The sequence below is a fragment of the Poecilia formosa genome, unplaced genomic scaffold (genome assembly GCF_000485575.1).
Source record: "Poecilia formosa unplaced genomic scaffold, Poecilia_formosa-5.1.2 Scaffold108, whole genome shotgun sequence".
NCBI lineage: Eukaryota > Metazoa > Chordata > Actinopteri > Cyprinodontiformes > Poeciliidae > Poecilia > Poecilia formosa.
Window position 1 is genome coordinate 104,181 of NW_006800047.1, and position 17,234 is coordinate 121,414.

At 41.3% G+C, this 17,234-nt stretch overlaps 1 protein-coding gene across 1 annotated transcript in view; it reads right to left on the bottom strand.

The window, feature by feature from the left end:
- LOC103143340 (rho GTPase-activating protein 29-like) overlaps positions 1–17,234 on the bottom strand; it is a 35,061-nt gene that overhangs the window by 16,431 nt on the left and 1,396 nt on the right. The window contains exons 2-3 of the mRNA XM_007559824.2: positions 16,538–16,920; positions 1,377–1,520 (exon numbers count right to left, since the gene is read on the bottom strand). Coding sequence (XP_007559886.1) covers positions 1,377–1,520; positions 16,538–16,823 — 430 coding nt within the window. The 5' untranslated portion in view covers positions 16,824–16,920. The remainder of the gene's footprint in view (positions 1–1,376; positions 1,521–16,537; positions 16,921–17,234) is intronic.

Below are 17,234 nucleotides of genomic sequence, written 5' to 3' on the forward strand. Positions count from 1 at the left end.
TCTTAACAACAAGGACATTTGGAATATTTTTTTTCAAAACAGCTAAATCATGCACTTCCTGATTTTCAGTTTCAAGACTCTGTACTCTCCAGATTTTTAAAAGACTTATCTGTTTTGGTTTTATTGCCCAAAACTAGGCTGCATTCAAAGATAAAGAGCAGGAAATGACATGTTTATAACCTTCACCCCATCACCCACTCAAAAATGTTATAGTCTTAATCAGATCCTTCAATTGTGCTTTAGTAAGCCTAAGAAAATCAATCATTATTTTGGGCTGAAGTTCCACATTTATCTTGGAAAATCTTTTTAAACTTTCCTAACTATTCCCAAAAGGTTACATTAATTTTAGATTTTTGTAATAATATATGTTGTCTTAGTGAACACAGTTTTGGGAAGTTAGAGTTGTTGGTGAAGTTAGCTTAGGCCATCATGAGCCCCAGGCATAAAGGTGAGAGCAATTAGCTCCATATTCTGTTGTAGACCTGTTTCAGACTCTTATTTTGAAGTGAAAAAGGAAGTAGTTCTCAAGTTGGTCTCTTAGTATAATAGTCGCCTAATGTTAGTTGACCTGGCCACAACTGTTTCTCTTTGAGGAAGCTACAGGAGATATTTACCACTTTTTGGATTTTTTTTTATTAAACTTGGTTGAAATTTAGTTACTGTTAATGTTTGCATCTAATTTGGGGCTTCCTTTGAGGACTGCACTATACTCTTTATGTGTTCAAAATAAAAAGTACTTTGACTAAACGTTGAGTGGATGGTTTTATAGTAAAACCTGGATTCTTCAAAACTTAGAAAATCTTTTCCGTTTGAGTATTTTAATGTTTTTAGCAGTAGGAGCACCGTGGAGTTATCGGCGTAGACACAGGGTTTAATCAAACCTGGACTAGACCGTATTCTATTAAACCTTTACTCCATTTGTGAATACAAAATAAGTTGGTTTGTCATAAATATTGCTGAAATTTAATCTCATATCATCTATTTTTTTTGTCACCTGAATGCATCAAATGTTTTATGTCAAATTCAAGTCAAATGTAAAACACACCCGACTAGATCCAAAGGATACGGAAAAGAGAACATATTAGCTAAACCATATCTCAAAGCCTCCCGTAAGGAGCTGATTGTTTTTGAAAACAGTTTATGGACACTTTAAGAAGCTTTGTTATTCTTCTTGCAGGACACAGAAAATGCATGTTCAGCAGAGTAGGCTGTCATGAGAGAAGGGAGGATCAGATATGGCAGAGACGGAAAACAGACCAGAGGAAGAGTGGAGGAGTGGCTGGCATGTTTCACAGGAAACCTGACAGCTCTGCTGTGTGTGTTTACACATTTTTTATTTTTTTTTTGTAGGCAGAGCTGGCAAAAGCTCAGCATACCTTTGACTGTGGCGATCACCGTTCCAGCTTTGCTCAGGATGTCCACAGAGTTGAGGCTCTGGTGCTTCTTGATGATGGCCTTTAGGACTCGCAGCAGCTCGCCGAGTCGCTCGTGGACCGCCTGATGGAGGGAATCCTGATGCTCTGGAAGTCAGAAAGGAAGGCCCAATTAGTTCTACCTATGACTGCTTTACTTCAGGAAGTCAGCTGTTACCACTGAGGGTGTTTTTACATCCCGGTCAAACCATTATTAGCAACGCACCGATCTGATATTGTTATCCGTACCAGAACAGATATTGAAAACAGATCTACATCAGGTATCGGTAACAATGTGCCCAATCCATGAGAGCAAATCTATTCAGTCCAATTCTATGCTTTGTGCTCTGACTAAAGTTATGTTTTATTATTTATTTTACGTTAGATTTTAATTCCTAATTGCACTTTCTGAACCATTTGAAACAAGGTTTGTTGCAGATTATTTATACATGTTTTGACCAAGGCAGCCAACCTATTGCTTTTGTCAGTTTCAGTTTCTTTATTATTTACTTTACATTGGCTGTTACGCTTGTACTTGCACTGACAGAACAAGTTAAAGTTGTGTTGTTTTAAATGACTGATTTCGTGACGCTATTGGTGTATTTCAGCATGCTTTGCTGGTGCAAAGTACATTTATGTCTGTGTTTCTGTATCAGCCAATACTAAATCTTAGATAACTGTTTCAGAAGTGAATGAAGTGGATCGGTGCATCCCTAACTTTTATACCAATAAAAACCTAAAATATTGTTGTTGTACTCAACCAAATTTAATCAGCTGCTACTAAACAAAATCTGGTGAACAGAACTCAACTTGGACACCTTTGACCCACCCAAGATATCAGTATTACTAATCATTTTTACCATAGTGAGGTCACCACCATATATTTATAACCAAGGGTTATAAATAATGTTGCTCACTGTGATTTAAATGTCAAGGTCAGAAATAAAATCAAAGTTGTATACTGTAACCTATCAGAAAAATCAGTAGGATTCAGTAAACTGTGGTCACATTGGTGATAACCTCAGATACCAGTCAAAGCATCATCTATGCAGCGAAACCATCTAAGCTAACTGCTAAATGTGTGGTATTTCTATAATTACAGGCTATATCCTCAGTTAATTATACAAACAATGGCATGTCAGGCATCCAGGTGTACACATTTCACTCAGAGTCAGTCAACACACACATTCACAAAAGGACAAAATGCACTTTGTTATCAAGTAACCTTGTAAAACTCTGCTATTGGCATGCTTTAAGGCTCATAAAAAGGGAACATGTCAATGAGCGAGAAGTCAGAAGACGACAAAGTTTTACGACTTGCTAGAATTACAGGTTGGTGAAGCCTTCGCTCACGTGAGGACGACAAAACGGTTAAAAGCAGCGACGCCTCTATCCGTTCCCTCATCTATCAACCAAATGCTAACATAATTGTCACTGTGGCCCAGAAGCTCCGCAGTAACTAGACTGTAAACATGTTGAACACACAGGCAGCCGGACACATTGTGTCATCTGATGCTTTAAACACAACGCACACTGTAATTATCTACGTCAGGTGTTTAAACGACTGGTTGCCTCTTAGTCACACCTCACTGGAAACGCATGCAGACTGTTTACAGGCAGTTAAAAAAAAAGAAAAAAAAAGCCACATTTTGTGCTGACGATCGCCCCCGGATTAACCATCATGGAAAGAGGGATCAGAAAGACTTTAGCCATCTCCCGGTTTTGCCTTTTATTCGTGAGCCCTCTTCTCCCCTCCCACAGAGTGAGACAAACGCTGCTGCCAGACAACAAAAAGCTGCTGGGCTCTTTGGGGCCGCATGACAATGCTGGTTGCTGATGGGACTGATAAGTTCACGCCAACCAACAGACAGGTAACGTGTGACGGCCGAAACTCACCAACTGTAGTAAACATTCATGGTTGCTTGAGAGGAGAGACGGCACAGTACAATCACAGCTGGGCTTTCCAAAATGGATAACGTTCTATCAATAGACATCACACCATAAACTATCTTCGCTTCTACTGTATTATTAGTATTAGGCCTGGATGATTGGATATTATTGGAATAAATAGAATGGATATGAAACAAATCTGGACTGGATTCCTAACCGCCTGTGGGGTTTTTTAATACACCAACAACAGTGATAGCAAAGACAGGTTAAAGAGTCTCTTTGGTGAAAAGTTTGGAAGCACAATAGCAATATAGTATGGTTAGTTTATGAACACATAGGGAGACTGATGTCATGTGTCTTTTTTTTATTCACTGGAACTCCGTCTTTACTGCTTTACATGCCAACAACTTCATTAAACAAAGTCACAAGTCAAAATTATTTTAAATGTACTTTTTTTATGTTTGCCTTTTTTAAAGGTTTCATAGTTGTTGAATGGGTGTTGTTAATGTCTTCCAATAACATAATTACCTCGTCATATTTTCAAATTTCCTGTCAACTTTAAACATTTTTTACTCAAAAACACAGCGGGCTGCTGGATGACTGCCTCAGCGCCCCGTTACTGGGCTTAGCAAGTTTTCAGATGGTTTTTGTCATGAATGAAAAATATTTAATAAAGTAATTAAGCTAATTAAGGCAAAAACATAAAAGGGACATAGGAGAAATTCTTCAAAGACCAACCATTAGCTCCATCTATTAGCATAAAAGTTAGCAACTTCTTGCCAACATAACTTAGTCCAAACCAGCTGTACACCATGATGCTTTCAAACGTCTCTCCACAGGACCTGTAAAAGCCCATCTTTCACCATAGCAACCGTGCTCATTTATCTTCATCATTTGCCAAGTACAGACCCAACCAGTACAGAGATCCTGGTGTGTTTTTCATCATAACAGCCTTTTGTGCTTTTGTCTTAGAGCCACATGAGGTAGGAAACATGCCAGTGTGCTTTTCGTATAACTATGCATCAACATGAGATTACTTATTTTGACATAATCAATGCACATGCATCATTTTCACTGGACTCTTTTACCATAGAAGCAGGAAACGCGTATAAAATTTAGTTTGGGAAACATAAGTCAAAACCGCAATGACTTTGATAAAGGGCAAAGTTTACACAAGCACCTCTAACTTGTGCCAAAATGTTCTATTCATTATAGTCCCGTTTTTTTGTGGATACATTCAACATTTTTGGAAAGTTTTGACTTTATATGGACACACACTGAGTTTTCTGACACTGTTTTAGTTTCTGAGCAGTTCATTGGAGAACACAAAGCTAAAAATTGTCCAGTTTTTCAGTGCATCTCTACAACAAAGCCAAAGGCTGAATCGTTTGTCCAGCAAACTGAAAGTCCTGAAAGCATCAAGGTTCGGAAAGCAACAGATTTATTAAATGCAAACATAAACCATAACTTCCTCAAAAAGACACAGAGGGTCTTCATTTGCCAATCTCCAAGTGCTCCACTCATCAGTGGTGGCCTGTTGCCTGTTTTTTTTTTTTTTTTTTTTAAATCCTAAAAGGGAGCTAATTAGCAAGACATTATAGTTGCATCCACCAACCCAGCAGGACACAGGATAATGTAAAGAGACTGATTATTTAACACTTTCACAGCCACTCTGGGTGCAACACAAAGAGAGAACGGCTCGTTCCCAGCAGGGAGGAACTGTTAAATGGAAATCGTAAAAGGTGGATTTGTTTTAGAGGAAGTACTGTGACTCTTCGCAAGGAGGGGAAATTAAGAAAACGAAAGAAATTTATATTAAGCGCTCCTAAACACACAAGGCAACATACTGCTAAGGTGATGTTCCGTTTTTTGTTTCCACAGGGAAATCTTTGGTTCTGCAGTGTCCAAGGCTGTCTGTTGTCCTAGAGCCAACAGTGAGCCTTGCTGCCTCATGGGCATGCCACATTTATGGACCAATAAATCACAACAGCTTTTCCTGCTCCTTGAGAAAAGAAGCTTTGGAGTTTGTTTGTTTTTTTTTGTTTTTTTGGGTTTTTTTGCTCTAAATGGAGTAGTCTCTAGAAGATAAAAAAAAAAAAGAAAGTGTGAAAGGAGTCATTTGTGGGAGTATCGGAATTTGAGCGAAGACTGGAAATTTGTGTGTTTTTTTGGGCTTGTGCTATCCCTTGGGATTTGTCCCAAATTTACCCCTGCGCACCCACCCCTCACATCCCAGCTTCATCTGCCGGCTAGGAGAGAAGGAGAGACATTCCTTGGCATAATGAAGCCCTGGTGAATGAAGGCTACATGGGGATCAGACTCGGATCCTGATGAGAAGGAGGCCGCAGATCAGGAGCCTGCCAGCAGCGCATTGCCAGGTTTTTACTTCATTAGCGTCATGGAAACCCAGCATTCCAGTCTCTTGTTTGGGAGCTGGGGCAGGAGTTGCGGGAGCAAAGGGTCGAGGTGGGGTGGTGTGTGTGTGCGTGTGTCTGGGCAAGGGGCGGGGGGGCAAATCCATAATGAAAACATTGTCAGATCGCTCACAATCGAGGTGACATCTCGGTACTAAAACACCGAGCAGATGCTTCAGCGGCCCGGCTTTCCAAAAATAATGACAGCCCGTTTCATGTCATCCTTACCCCGAAATTTAAAGGGATCACATATCAAACGCCCATTATTACAAGATATAACAATAAAGGCTACATTAAAAAAGAAGATTTAAAACTTTAATGTAACTACAGGGAAAATGGGATTTTATGTGGGTGGTGTCTAAAATAAATTAGACTTAAATTTATTTATCTGCAATTGATCAACAATGCAAACGGTTGGTTGGTTACTTAAAATGAACATTTAGTGACTGCTGGATGCCAGAATTATGGAAAAACAATATTCTGAATGCTCATCGTGGATGAATTTGTAACATTGTTCCTTCCTGAAGAGAACATTGTATCACCAGGTAAAGTCTTCACAAAAACCAGTGATCTGAAATTATCTAAAAGAAAAAAAATCTGATCACTGCATCTCTAAAAAGGTGTAACAAAAGAAAAACAGATTACAAAGCAGCAGAATAATAATATAAACCATGTAAAGTATTAGTGTGCGAACATGAAGGGGGTCAAAGTACAGGCAACTGTCAGAGCCTGATGTTTATTTCCAAAGTGTCCATAGTTCATAGTTGGAATGGCTTTTTTTTTTTTTTTTTACAGTTTTATCTGAAGCCTGAATGCACTGATGTCATCCAGAAGACATGACAAGAAACATTTCAGTTATTCACAAGTCAAGGTAATAAAAAGCGATGACTAACATTGTTACAGCCGTCTTAAAAGGAAGGGATTCTTATTGTTAAAAGTACTTCAAATGCATTGAGTTTATAATTTAACTGTTTGGTGTTCTTGGGTGGGCAGTGTAACATGTTCCAGCACTTCTGTTGAGCAAAAAAGCATCACGATTCAAACATAAAAACAGCTGAGTTAGGGTGATGTACACCACATGTTACTAATCTCCATTTGGATACTTGCTATCAGTGACTCAGTTCTTTGTCATCTTGAGCTTTCCATTTGGGCCTCGACTCGGAGAGACTGGGCGGCATTCCTCCCCTTGCAACTCTTCCAATGAATTACTGTAGGACTGACGTGAAATACATCCTTCAAACTCGAATCTTCTTGTGACCTCCCCGAACAGATCCCCACCTGGACCGGGTCCAATCACGTAGGAGGAGAAACGGGACGCTGGACAGGAAAGCATTGACCGCCGTTGTTTAAAAGCTTCATTTGTCCCAATTGATTTGACTACAGCTGGACATTCCTCGTACTCCTCCGACAAGTACCCTTATCCTTTACTCCCCTTAAAGGACAGTCATCGAAGGCGCAACAAATTGGCTCCCTTCAGACTTTTCAGCCCTTTGTCTTAGCGTGACAACCAAATGCAACTCTGGTACTAATGACCTTTGTCAAAAGTGATTCATTTCCAGCAGCCTGGGGGTGAAAAGCCACATTCTTTACCAAGCCATGTCTAAAACTGACCCCATTGTTTAAGTCTGAATTTTAGGTATTTGCAGCACTTTACGGTGGTCTTGACCAAAAGAAAAAGTCCACTTAACCTCTAATGCTTTGTAGGGTCACTGCAGATGAAGGGTCAGAATACGGCTTGGTATCCCCTCCCACCTCTCTCTCAGCTTATCTCCTGTGGTCAGCGCACCCCCTTACCCCTCTTTACCCCCCCTTCTGTGGACAGACCACCGACAGTCCCTTCTGTGGATTAGCAGATTACATGCAGCTGGTAAAAGGCAAGGGAACTTAGCCTTTGCAGACCTCTCCGGTCACACTGAAACATTCTCCTGGATCTTAAACCTTTGAAGCCATTTTTCCCCATGACTGCATACACAAAGAGAGAGAGAGACCCCTAGGCTAGACACACAGCACCTTCCACCTAGACGGGGGGGGGCTTTCTTGTCGCCACGCTGGAAGCAACTGCCTTCGTCAAGCTTGTTAGCTTTTATTCAGTCAATGCAAATGAGAAAATATGATCAATGACGGTTGAACTCGCAGACTTCAAACTTGACTCAGATATCTTTCTCTCTCTCTCTCTCTCTTCCTCTCCCTCATCATCATCATGAGACAGGGATGCATCACCCCCTCCACAACCACCACAAGGACACCACCTCTACCGCCCAGCTCTGAAAGCTGGCATTCCAGCTATGCTTCAAGAAAAGCATAGCTGGAATGCCCCCCACACCCTCCCATACACACACACACACACACACACACACACACACACCGTGTAACCTCTTGTTGGCAGCCAAACTGTTCAGGCATTTGGCTCAATAGCTGAACCAAAAGTTGTGTCCAGCAGCCAGAGAGTAGGGAGTCTGTTGGACAGAAGCTTAAAGATGGGGGTGGCCTTTTTCCTGCACCTGTCAAGAGACTGTGCAGGGAGGTGAGTGGAGCATTTAGCTTTAGCCATTATCCTAATCCTGAGACAATGCTGATACAGCTGTCAAAGAAACAACAAAAACAGCTTCAAGAAAACAGTTTGTGCCGTGCGTCACAAAGAAAAATTTGCAGCAAAAGGGACAAATCGGACAAACAAGCCAAACTACTCTCAACCTAATGAAGATGGATAATGGGGCCAGTGTGAGCACAAGACTCCGCTTCACCCCTTCAATCAACAAGGTCATCAGATACAGTTTGTTGAGTGACAAGGTCGGCATTTCCTTGGAAGATGTATTTGAAGTAGGACTTTATAATGCTTCGAAGTGTTCAGCTACGTCTTGCTTGTAAGTCTTGTAATTTGGCAAATTCAACACCACAATGCGATTGCAATCTGAGTGCAGAAAACAGGAGAGACTTGCCTTTTTTTACCATAAGATCAAACATTGGCTTGTACTACAAAGCAGCTCTAATATTATCAAAATATCTGCTGGTTATGTGTTCGTTGTATCTGGAAACTGAGACCTCAAACGAGCCAAAAAAATATGATTAATTTATTGTGGCGCTTTGTATTCGGCCTGTCTGAGAAAACAAACATGTAGAGCCATGTTGAGCCGCAGTTTGCCCTGAAGAAAGATTGGCTTCAGTGTAATCCCTCTGTTGGAAAACAACAAAGAGGCGTTTTATAGTCCACTGATCAAGATAAAGGGAAATGAACTTTGAGTCAAAGTGTTTTAAATCAACTTATGCCACAGATGAGTCGTTTCCTTGTTTGTCTGCAACACATCAGGAATAAATGTAAGAAAGAAAAAAAAAAAACAAGATGTCACAGACAGAGTTCCTAAATTTATCAAACGTTGTAGGTCATTAGTACAGCTGGTTATCTGTCTAATAACATCTTCGCTGGCCTTTCAAGCTTTAGTCAGTTTGAGGCCGAGCAAGTCACACGTGAGCATGACCCAATGTTCAGGAAGAGGAAAAAAACGCCAACACTTAGGGTGTAGTTTCTGTCAAAACAACAGAGACAGATAAGGGTGATAAAAATGATTCACCTTAACAACATGAGTAACTCACGAGACAGATGACAACTAATAGTAGTGAAGCTAAGAGTAGGGCACCTTGAAACAGCTGCAAGAGTATTGGCTATTTTCTGGTTTAAATCAAAGCAGTTATGTCATGTTATACATCTTTGTTTTAAGTTTGTGTTTAAATCTCATGACGGATAATCGCAGGAGACAAATGTAGCCAGCACAGTTTATACTCGAATGTGTCAATCAGTTAATTTGAGTTAGCTCACATGCTGGAGGAGATTCTCAGTCCTCCAAGCGCAAACTTGGCTCAGTTTTCATCTCTGCTGATTGCATTAATCAATATTTTGGACATTATAAAAAGGTAGGCAGTAAATCCCTCTAATGCTATTGACATTTAATCCAAGGCATGAACAAGTTGAGGAGGGGCACCCCTAAGCCTATGTGTGGGATCGATTTGACATTTCTGTTTGTTTTAACCCAAAAGGTTAAAGGGGAAGCCCCTTCTGAGCACTTGATTAACTGGATGTCACTGCCTATTCGACTGCAATATTGCTATTTAATCATTTTCACAGACATACTAGGACAGACACCAGCTTCTAGAGTGACCTCCTTGCACCCTAAATCAGCTGTAAACAGACAAGAAGCACAAGACTTTTCCAACAAATATCATCATCAGTCCCCAACTTCTCATAGGCAGTGTGGGAATCCTGAAGCTTGACCTTACAGAGTCACAGACGTTGACAGTCTCCTACAACAAAGCTGCTCCAGCAGAAAAAAAGGCAGCTATCATCATAAATCTCTAAGGAAAACAGAACAAAAAAAGAAAAGTAGATGCACTGAGAAGGTTCTCCCATGACATGAAAACATCTTACAAACTTGCCAGACAAGTTCAGCTTTATCACCTGTACACGGCATGCATTTATTACCCGCACAGGGCAGCGTGTGTGTGTGGTCATGTCATGCTTTGTTTCTTCGGGCAGATGGGATAAATAGGTCCACCATATGTCACAACACCCATCAAGTTTAATCCCAGAAGGAAATTATCTGGTCCTTAAAACGAGGATCACCCAGGACAATTAAGCTAATGTAACATATCCTGAAAGGCTGCTTAATTAACACGAAGAGAGTTCAGCAGATCTGTGAGCACACCGAGGCTCTCTGACTCCAACGCGATATTCAGCAAACAACAAAGGCTTGTGTGGTCTTGCACTCGGGACAATTTACAGTGACTTTAAGTCGGGGAGCAGTAAAAGAGCCATAAAAGGAACTTTTTTTGGGGAGGCTGCGAAGCTTTTACAGTGGATCCCAGACCCAGTGGGGATAGACTGCCTAAAGTTAAACAAAGCTTAGCCGCTGCCATTAAGAAAGTCTGGAAGGGTTTGTGAAAAGACCCGAGCAGAGGCTAATTTTAGGCTGGTATTTCATGAGGGGTGATTTAGAATATTGCTCGCTAAAATGGCATCGAGGCTTTCTCAGAGGACCCAGAGCAGAACCGCTTTCCCACAAGGCATTTGCATCAGCAGAGAATATTAAACCCACCTCCAAAAGGAGAGAACATGCTCATTTTCCCACGAATGAAAAGCATACCAAAAAGTAAACCAGACGTCATGTAGGTTAAGTGACATTTCACATCGGTGATCAACAGTTGTGCAAACATTTGGGCCGTTACTTGCTGATGGTATGTTACAGTATGTCATTGCACAAGTCTGCTGGAAACATACTAAGTAGGTGTGTGTTAATCATTAAAATCCTGTACGGCAGAGTGTGTGTGTGTGCACAAAGAGAGCCGCTAAATCCCACACTGATTAACCGAGGACAGCTGTGAGTCAAAGTGAATCACAGAGAAACACGTAAGAGCTAAGTCAGCACGAATTATCCAATAACAGCAACAAATTACAAAACAAAAATATGGCCAGCAGTCGTAGTACACTCCAGCTTTTACCAGTTTAAAGTGCGCTGAAGGTATTTCTTGAAAGAATGCGCAACGGAGATCAGTTTAAGCTGGGTTCAGTGAGGCATGACAAGAAGGTTTTCCAAGAACCGTCATTTTCAGTATGTCATTTTCAGGACATACTATGCCCGAGTGCTACTCAGCCGTTTCATAACCAGAGGGAGCTTTTAAAGTGAAGTCATGCAAAGCACAAAGGGTGCAAAAGCTTGCTTAAAGACAAAAGTTTTTTTTTTTTTTTGTTGTTTGGTCATACAGGCCATGAGTAGCTATAATTTGGAGAAAACTTCACTGCACACGGAGGCGGCAGTCAAGCCAGTCAATTGAGGTTTGTTGAATAAGTGATGCATCTAAACCGTCACAGGCCACTGGTTCTCCAGGATCAGAGTTTGACACATGTCTTCTGCAATTTTCCTGGTCGGTTTGGAAATGTCATTTAGAAATCACACTAATCTCTAACAGAAGAAGCTAAAAATAGCTTAAAATGTACTCCAATTGTTTTCTAAAAAAAAAAAAAAAAAACTTATTAACCTATTCCAAACACCCTGTTTAACAGCAGCTCTTCTGTTGTTATCTTTTCACATTGAAAATGAGGCACATATCTTTGATCAGCACAAGTCTGAAAAGCTTGAATAATTCAGCTTGGCTTGTTTCATAGCAAATGTCCAACTCAGATCCAATTATATAGAAATAATCCAATTGTTTAAGACAATTCAGATCTAACTGCATGCAGTCCAATTTGATCTGAATCATAATACAGTCAAATTCAGATTGATTTTGGGTTTCTTTGTCAGTTGGTAAAACCTCATTAAGTATGTGGCTACAGTGGAAAGGAACAACTTCCTACTTTCAGCAAATCAGAGCTCAAGAGCAGTAACCATGGTGATCACGATGATTTTGATGATGGCATTTTGACAATGTGTTATGTTAATTGCTCGTTTCATAATTGGATACTCTATTATGCTTTTATGATGTAAAGCATTTGAACTGCCTTGGAGCTGAAATGTGCTATACAAGTAAACTTGACCTAGCAGCTGAGAGAACAATAAGAGAGAGGGACAGAAAACACACACACACGGAGAAACACTGGACCGGGAGTACTTTCTATAAGAAAGATAAACAAAATATGTGCAGTTTGTGACAGAAATAGCTCTGTAAATAGTTCAGTTCAAGAAAGAAATGCAGCTAAACACACAAGCCCTGGTCAAGCCTCATTTTCCATGGGAAAGGACCAAAAAATATACAAACAGTGAGAGATCCCAAAAGGATTGGATAAGAATTTATTACTAGTCTGGTCTAACAATAGACACGCTTTAGAATTAAATTAGAAATGGTGTCAAAACCCTGCTATATGCAGCTATAGCTAATACATGGTTTGGTTTTGCCATTTCTAGTCTTCAGCAAATGACACAAATGTCATCACCGCCACTCTGCCTGGTGGATTTCAAAGCAGTAAAACACCTGATTACACACCTGTCCCTTTAAGACCGGGTTATGCTTACAAAACAAATAACATGTTTAGCCCTTAAGCACATATTGAAACAAACAACAATCGTCTCCTGATCTCACGGAAAGCACCAATGCACCGTTTGGCTGTTGACAGACTAATCCCATGACGGGGAGCATCAGAGGGCCTCCCCAGTCCAAACACTAGAGCCACGGAGTCCATGTCCACAGCTCAACAAATGCCCTCTGTGACCCTCGCTACCATCGTCCTTCAAAGTGAAATCATACTCAACTGCTGACATGCCTCTCATAGAAAGGTAATGGAGCAGGCCATTACCTTTCAAGCAAACTCCTGATGATGAAATACCCCCCCCCCCCAAACATTGACTTGGCAGCGAATTACCCCGATACCCCATCTTCTCTGGCGTGAGTAAATAACGAAATCCTACCACGCCTCACCAACTCCAGCCACAACTACGGAGCCACTATGTAACAGTGTCCTTTTAAGGATAATAAGCAACGCTTGAAAAATAAAACAAGTACTGAAGGGGGGGGAAAAAACAAAACACCCAGGGGATCAATCCTGCGGCAACGAGCTATTCTTGACTTGGGAAAGAAACGTTTGTGCGAGAGCTGCCAGATAGCAGAAGCATGCTCGTCTGGAGATGCCTCTCGGGGACAATGAGTGTCAGTCTCACATCACTGACCGTGAATGCGAGCACTGTTGCGAGGGGTACAGGGCCCTAAGTTGAATATAGCTTGTGACTACTGGCTCTGTGAAGTTGAGGGGAGAAGGGGTTGTGTCTGTGTGGGGGGAGTGGGGGAAAGAAAAGATTTAGAGTAATGAGAGGTTTGAACTATTGTGTTGTGCTTCAGAGACAATATGGCCATAAATTAGGAGGAAAGTTGCATCTCATCCAATCACTGCACAATCTGGTCACTCCCACGTATCGGTTTCTGTTCCTCCATAGTGGACGGGAGTCGTTCACAGAAATGTTCGATAAGTTAGAATGTCATCAAAAAGTCTATAGGAACTTCATCACCATTACACACAATTGGATGTGTTACAGTAGCACCAATAAATATCGTAAAACTTTAGGTCAACAAAAATGTTGGCTTAATGAAGACCAGTTTCAGTCTTATTTTCAAAAGTTACTTTTAATCTAACTAACAAGCCTCGTCTTAACACATAATCTAATATATTGGCTGTACAAGGTAGCAATGTGGCTGCGTTTACCCAAATCTGCCCCTTCCTGTAATTAGACAAGAATAAACCATCCCAGGGGAATCCTTTGCTTTTCTAACACATGTTGGCATGCATTTAATTCAATTTTGGGGGAAAAAAAAAGGAGAAGAAAAGAAAGGTGTTCTCGCTAGACCTATAAATCGTTTGCATTAACAGCTCAGAGGACAGACAGGCACTGACGTTTCAGTTCAGGATGCATCTCACCAGCAATCATAGATAATTATAATTTAGAGTGAACAGGGGATTACAAACTGGTTTCTCAACGGTTCCTTAGCAGCAAAGCCAAACTGTCTAAAATGACAGCTATGCAACTGGGCCACATAGCAGGGACCTGTGCTCACATGCTGTGTGTCGATCCCGTTTAATCTGGTTTTAAACGGACTCAAAACTGCAACTCTATCTGATTACGCCAGACTCCAGGCAGACAATATCCAACAACCACGAGGGATCAACTTGTAGCTAAAGCCTTCTTCTGCTCCATAAAGCTACAGGTTTAAATCTCCTGGCACATGGTGGTTTACTGCGTCGATCCGCAAGTCTGCCAACATGGTTACTGAAAAGTTGCTCAAGCTGCTCTGTGTTGGACTGCACCTTTCTTAACCTTTTGAGGAAATTAAAATAAAAATAAATAAATAAAATAGGACAAACAAGAAAAATCTGAGATCTCTGGTGAGATGCATCCTGAACTGAAACGTCAGTGCCTGTCAGTCCTCTGAGCTGTTAATGCAAACGATTTATAGGTCTAGCGAGAACACCTTTCTTTTCTTCTCCTTTTCTTTTCCCCAAATTGAATTAAATGCATGCCAAAATGTGTTAGAAAAGCAAAGGATTCCCCTGGGATGGTTTATTCTTGTCTAATTACAGGAAGGGGCAGATTTGGGTAAACGCAGCCACATTGCTACCTTGTACAGCCAATATATTAGATTATGTGTTAAGACGAGGCTTGTTAGATTTCACAAAATCTGAGATTTTTCTTGTTTGAGATCTCTCGTACAAGAATTACTGAGTTTTTTTTTTTATCAAAAATTGAGGATTCAATTGTTTTCCAACAAGGTTCCCATGCCAACAACGTTATAGATCTTCAATCAGACTTAAAAGTGGACATTAGGACAAACAGAACAAGAGAACCAAATACAAATGCTGTGTGTATGGGAGAAATTTAATCATGTCATGTCATTAGTAAGATTCCTGGCATCACTTTCAGGCAAAATAATGCTCAGTTTACCAAATGAGTTTGAGAGGACATCTTGAATGCTGCATGAGACTTTTGCAAAAATCATGTACCACCTTTTTTATTGCTTTATTTACCATACTGTACGGCACAACGCAACATGAACTTGGCTACGTTAAGGCGTTTGGCTCAGGTTTGTAGCGTACGCTGCCATAAACAAACTGGTTTAGAGTTGGTTTGCTCGGCACCCTTGTGCTCAAACCAGCCGCACCAATAGGGGAAACGAACCAAAGTTCACCTAGAATGAACTAAAACACCTCAGGAATGAAAACACCTTTACTCCAATCTGACCAGAACACACAGTTCCTGTTAAGAAGTTAGAACTTTTTTTTCAGCCTCACTCCAAAACAAATGATAGATGAATAATGATTATATATCTGGTCTATATCAGTCATCCCTTTCTCACAGAAGAGCAAGAGGGGCCAGAGGGTGATTTTTAGACCCTGGTGGAGATAGAAAAGTTCAGTGGATACAATTATTTTCACTTGAAACTATCATCCAATCCCCCAAAATTAAGAAATCTGGTCCAATTTATTGATGCTTCAATGAAGAAAGATTTCATTTGACTTCACACTCACAAGCTTTTTACACATCTTTACTTGGAGTGATAATCACGCCGCGGGGGGCAGTTAGTGCATCATTTCAAGACAGCTTTTAACTTTTCCCTCAGTGGCGTTTTGTTACTCCGCTAAAATAAACATCGTTTTCTGCTTTACAGGAAAAGATAAGAACTAAAGCAAGACTGAGATAAGACGGGTTGACTGACCGCACAGCCAAGGCCGCCACGGGACAAAACAGGTAGCCGGGCCCGGCTGTAGTGTGCACTGTGGTGAAAGCAACAGTGTGTGTACACAAGAGAGAGGACGATGTCGACGGCTGCATTCCGTTATAAATCCCGTTCGCTGTGCTTACACTGTTCAGCGTTTTTTTTGTTTTGTTTTGTTTTGCTGCTGCTGAAAGCCATGACTTCAACAATTAGTGTGGGACTCATGTGGGGGACAAACAAAGCAACAAGAAAGCACAAGAGAGACATGTTTTGGTACGGAACACTGACACCAGATCGCTCGGCTCATATGTGAAAGCGCACACACTCACACGAGTGTGACATAGTGACGTTGCGTAACTGGGTGCAAAGCCCACATCCACGTGGCTGTTGTGGAAACAAATCTTTCACAGGTCCCCTCCAATGACACTTGGAATATCTGAAAAAGCTCAGCTAAGCTCAGATTAGGTTGATGGTGTGTGAGTGCATGTTTTTATTATTATTTTTTTTTATTACTAAGCTGCAACTCAGCTTAGTAATAAAAACACACCGCTTCAGTCACTTTCCATCAACAGCAGAGAAATACAGCAAAAGCAAACACACGAGATGCATGCAAAGACAGCAGGCTTCGTAACACACCTTTGGAGTTGAACACCTCTTTGAGCTGCAGGAGCACGTCGGCAAACTTGCGCACGTCGCTGACGAGCTGCATGATGTAGTTTGGATCGGCGGGGGCGGCGTCTTGGTTGTCCGAGGTGACCGAGTTGTTCTTGGCCAGCCTGGAAGGGCTTCCCGACCCCAGGCTGGAGCTGGAGAGTCGGGAGATGCCTAAAGTGAGTTTATTCCCGCTGACACCCCCACTGCCTCCGCCCGATCCACCCGGTCCTCCGCCGCCACTGCTCTGACGCAGCATGGCTGCAAGCATGCCTTTGGGGTCCCGCGGCCCTGGGACCTCGATCCCAGTTTCCCTTCGATTCAGCTCCGTGTTCAGACCGACCACTGCTGTGCAGGGATAGAGGACGCTGTCAAAATGAGAGAGAGAGAGTTTTGTGAGCGTTAATCTGGTCAGAAGCAAAGGCAATGTTATGAAATCATCAACCGCTTTATGGCAGTGACACAGGACTGGAATCAGTTTGATTTGCGCAATCCATGACGAGGAATAATACATCACTATTCCTGCCGTCTGCTGTTCTTTTCCTGTCAGAAAATGATGCAAGAACTTATTTCAGCCATTTGCTTATGTATCTTTCACTAGTAAATCTTCTAAATTTTCTTTGAAATTCACAAGGACCATTACAGGGACTAACTATGCAGTGGAGACAATCAATTACTATGT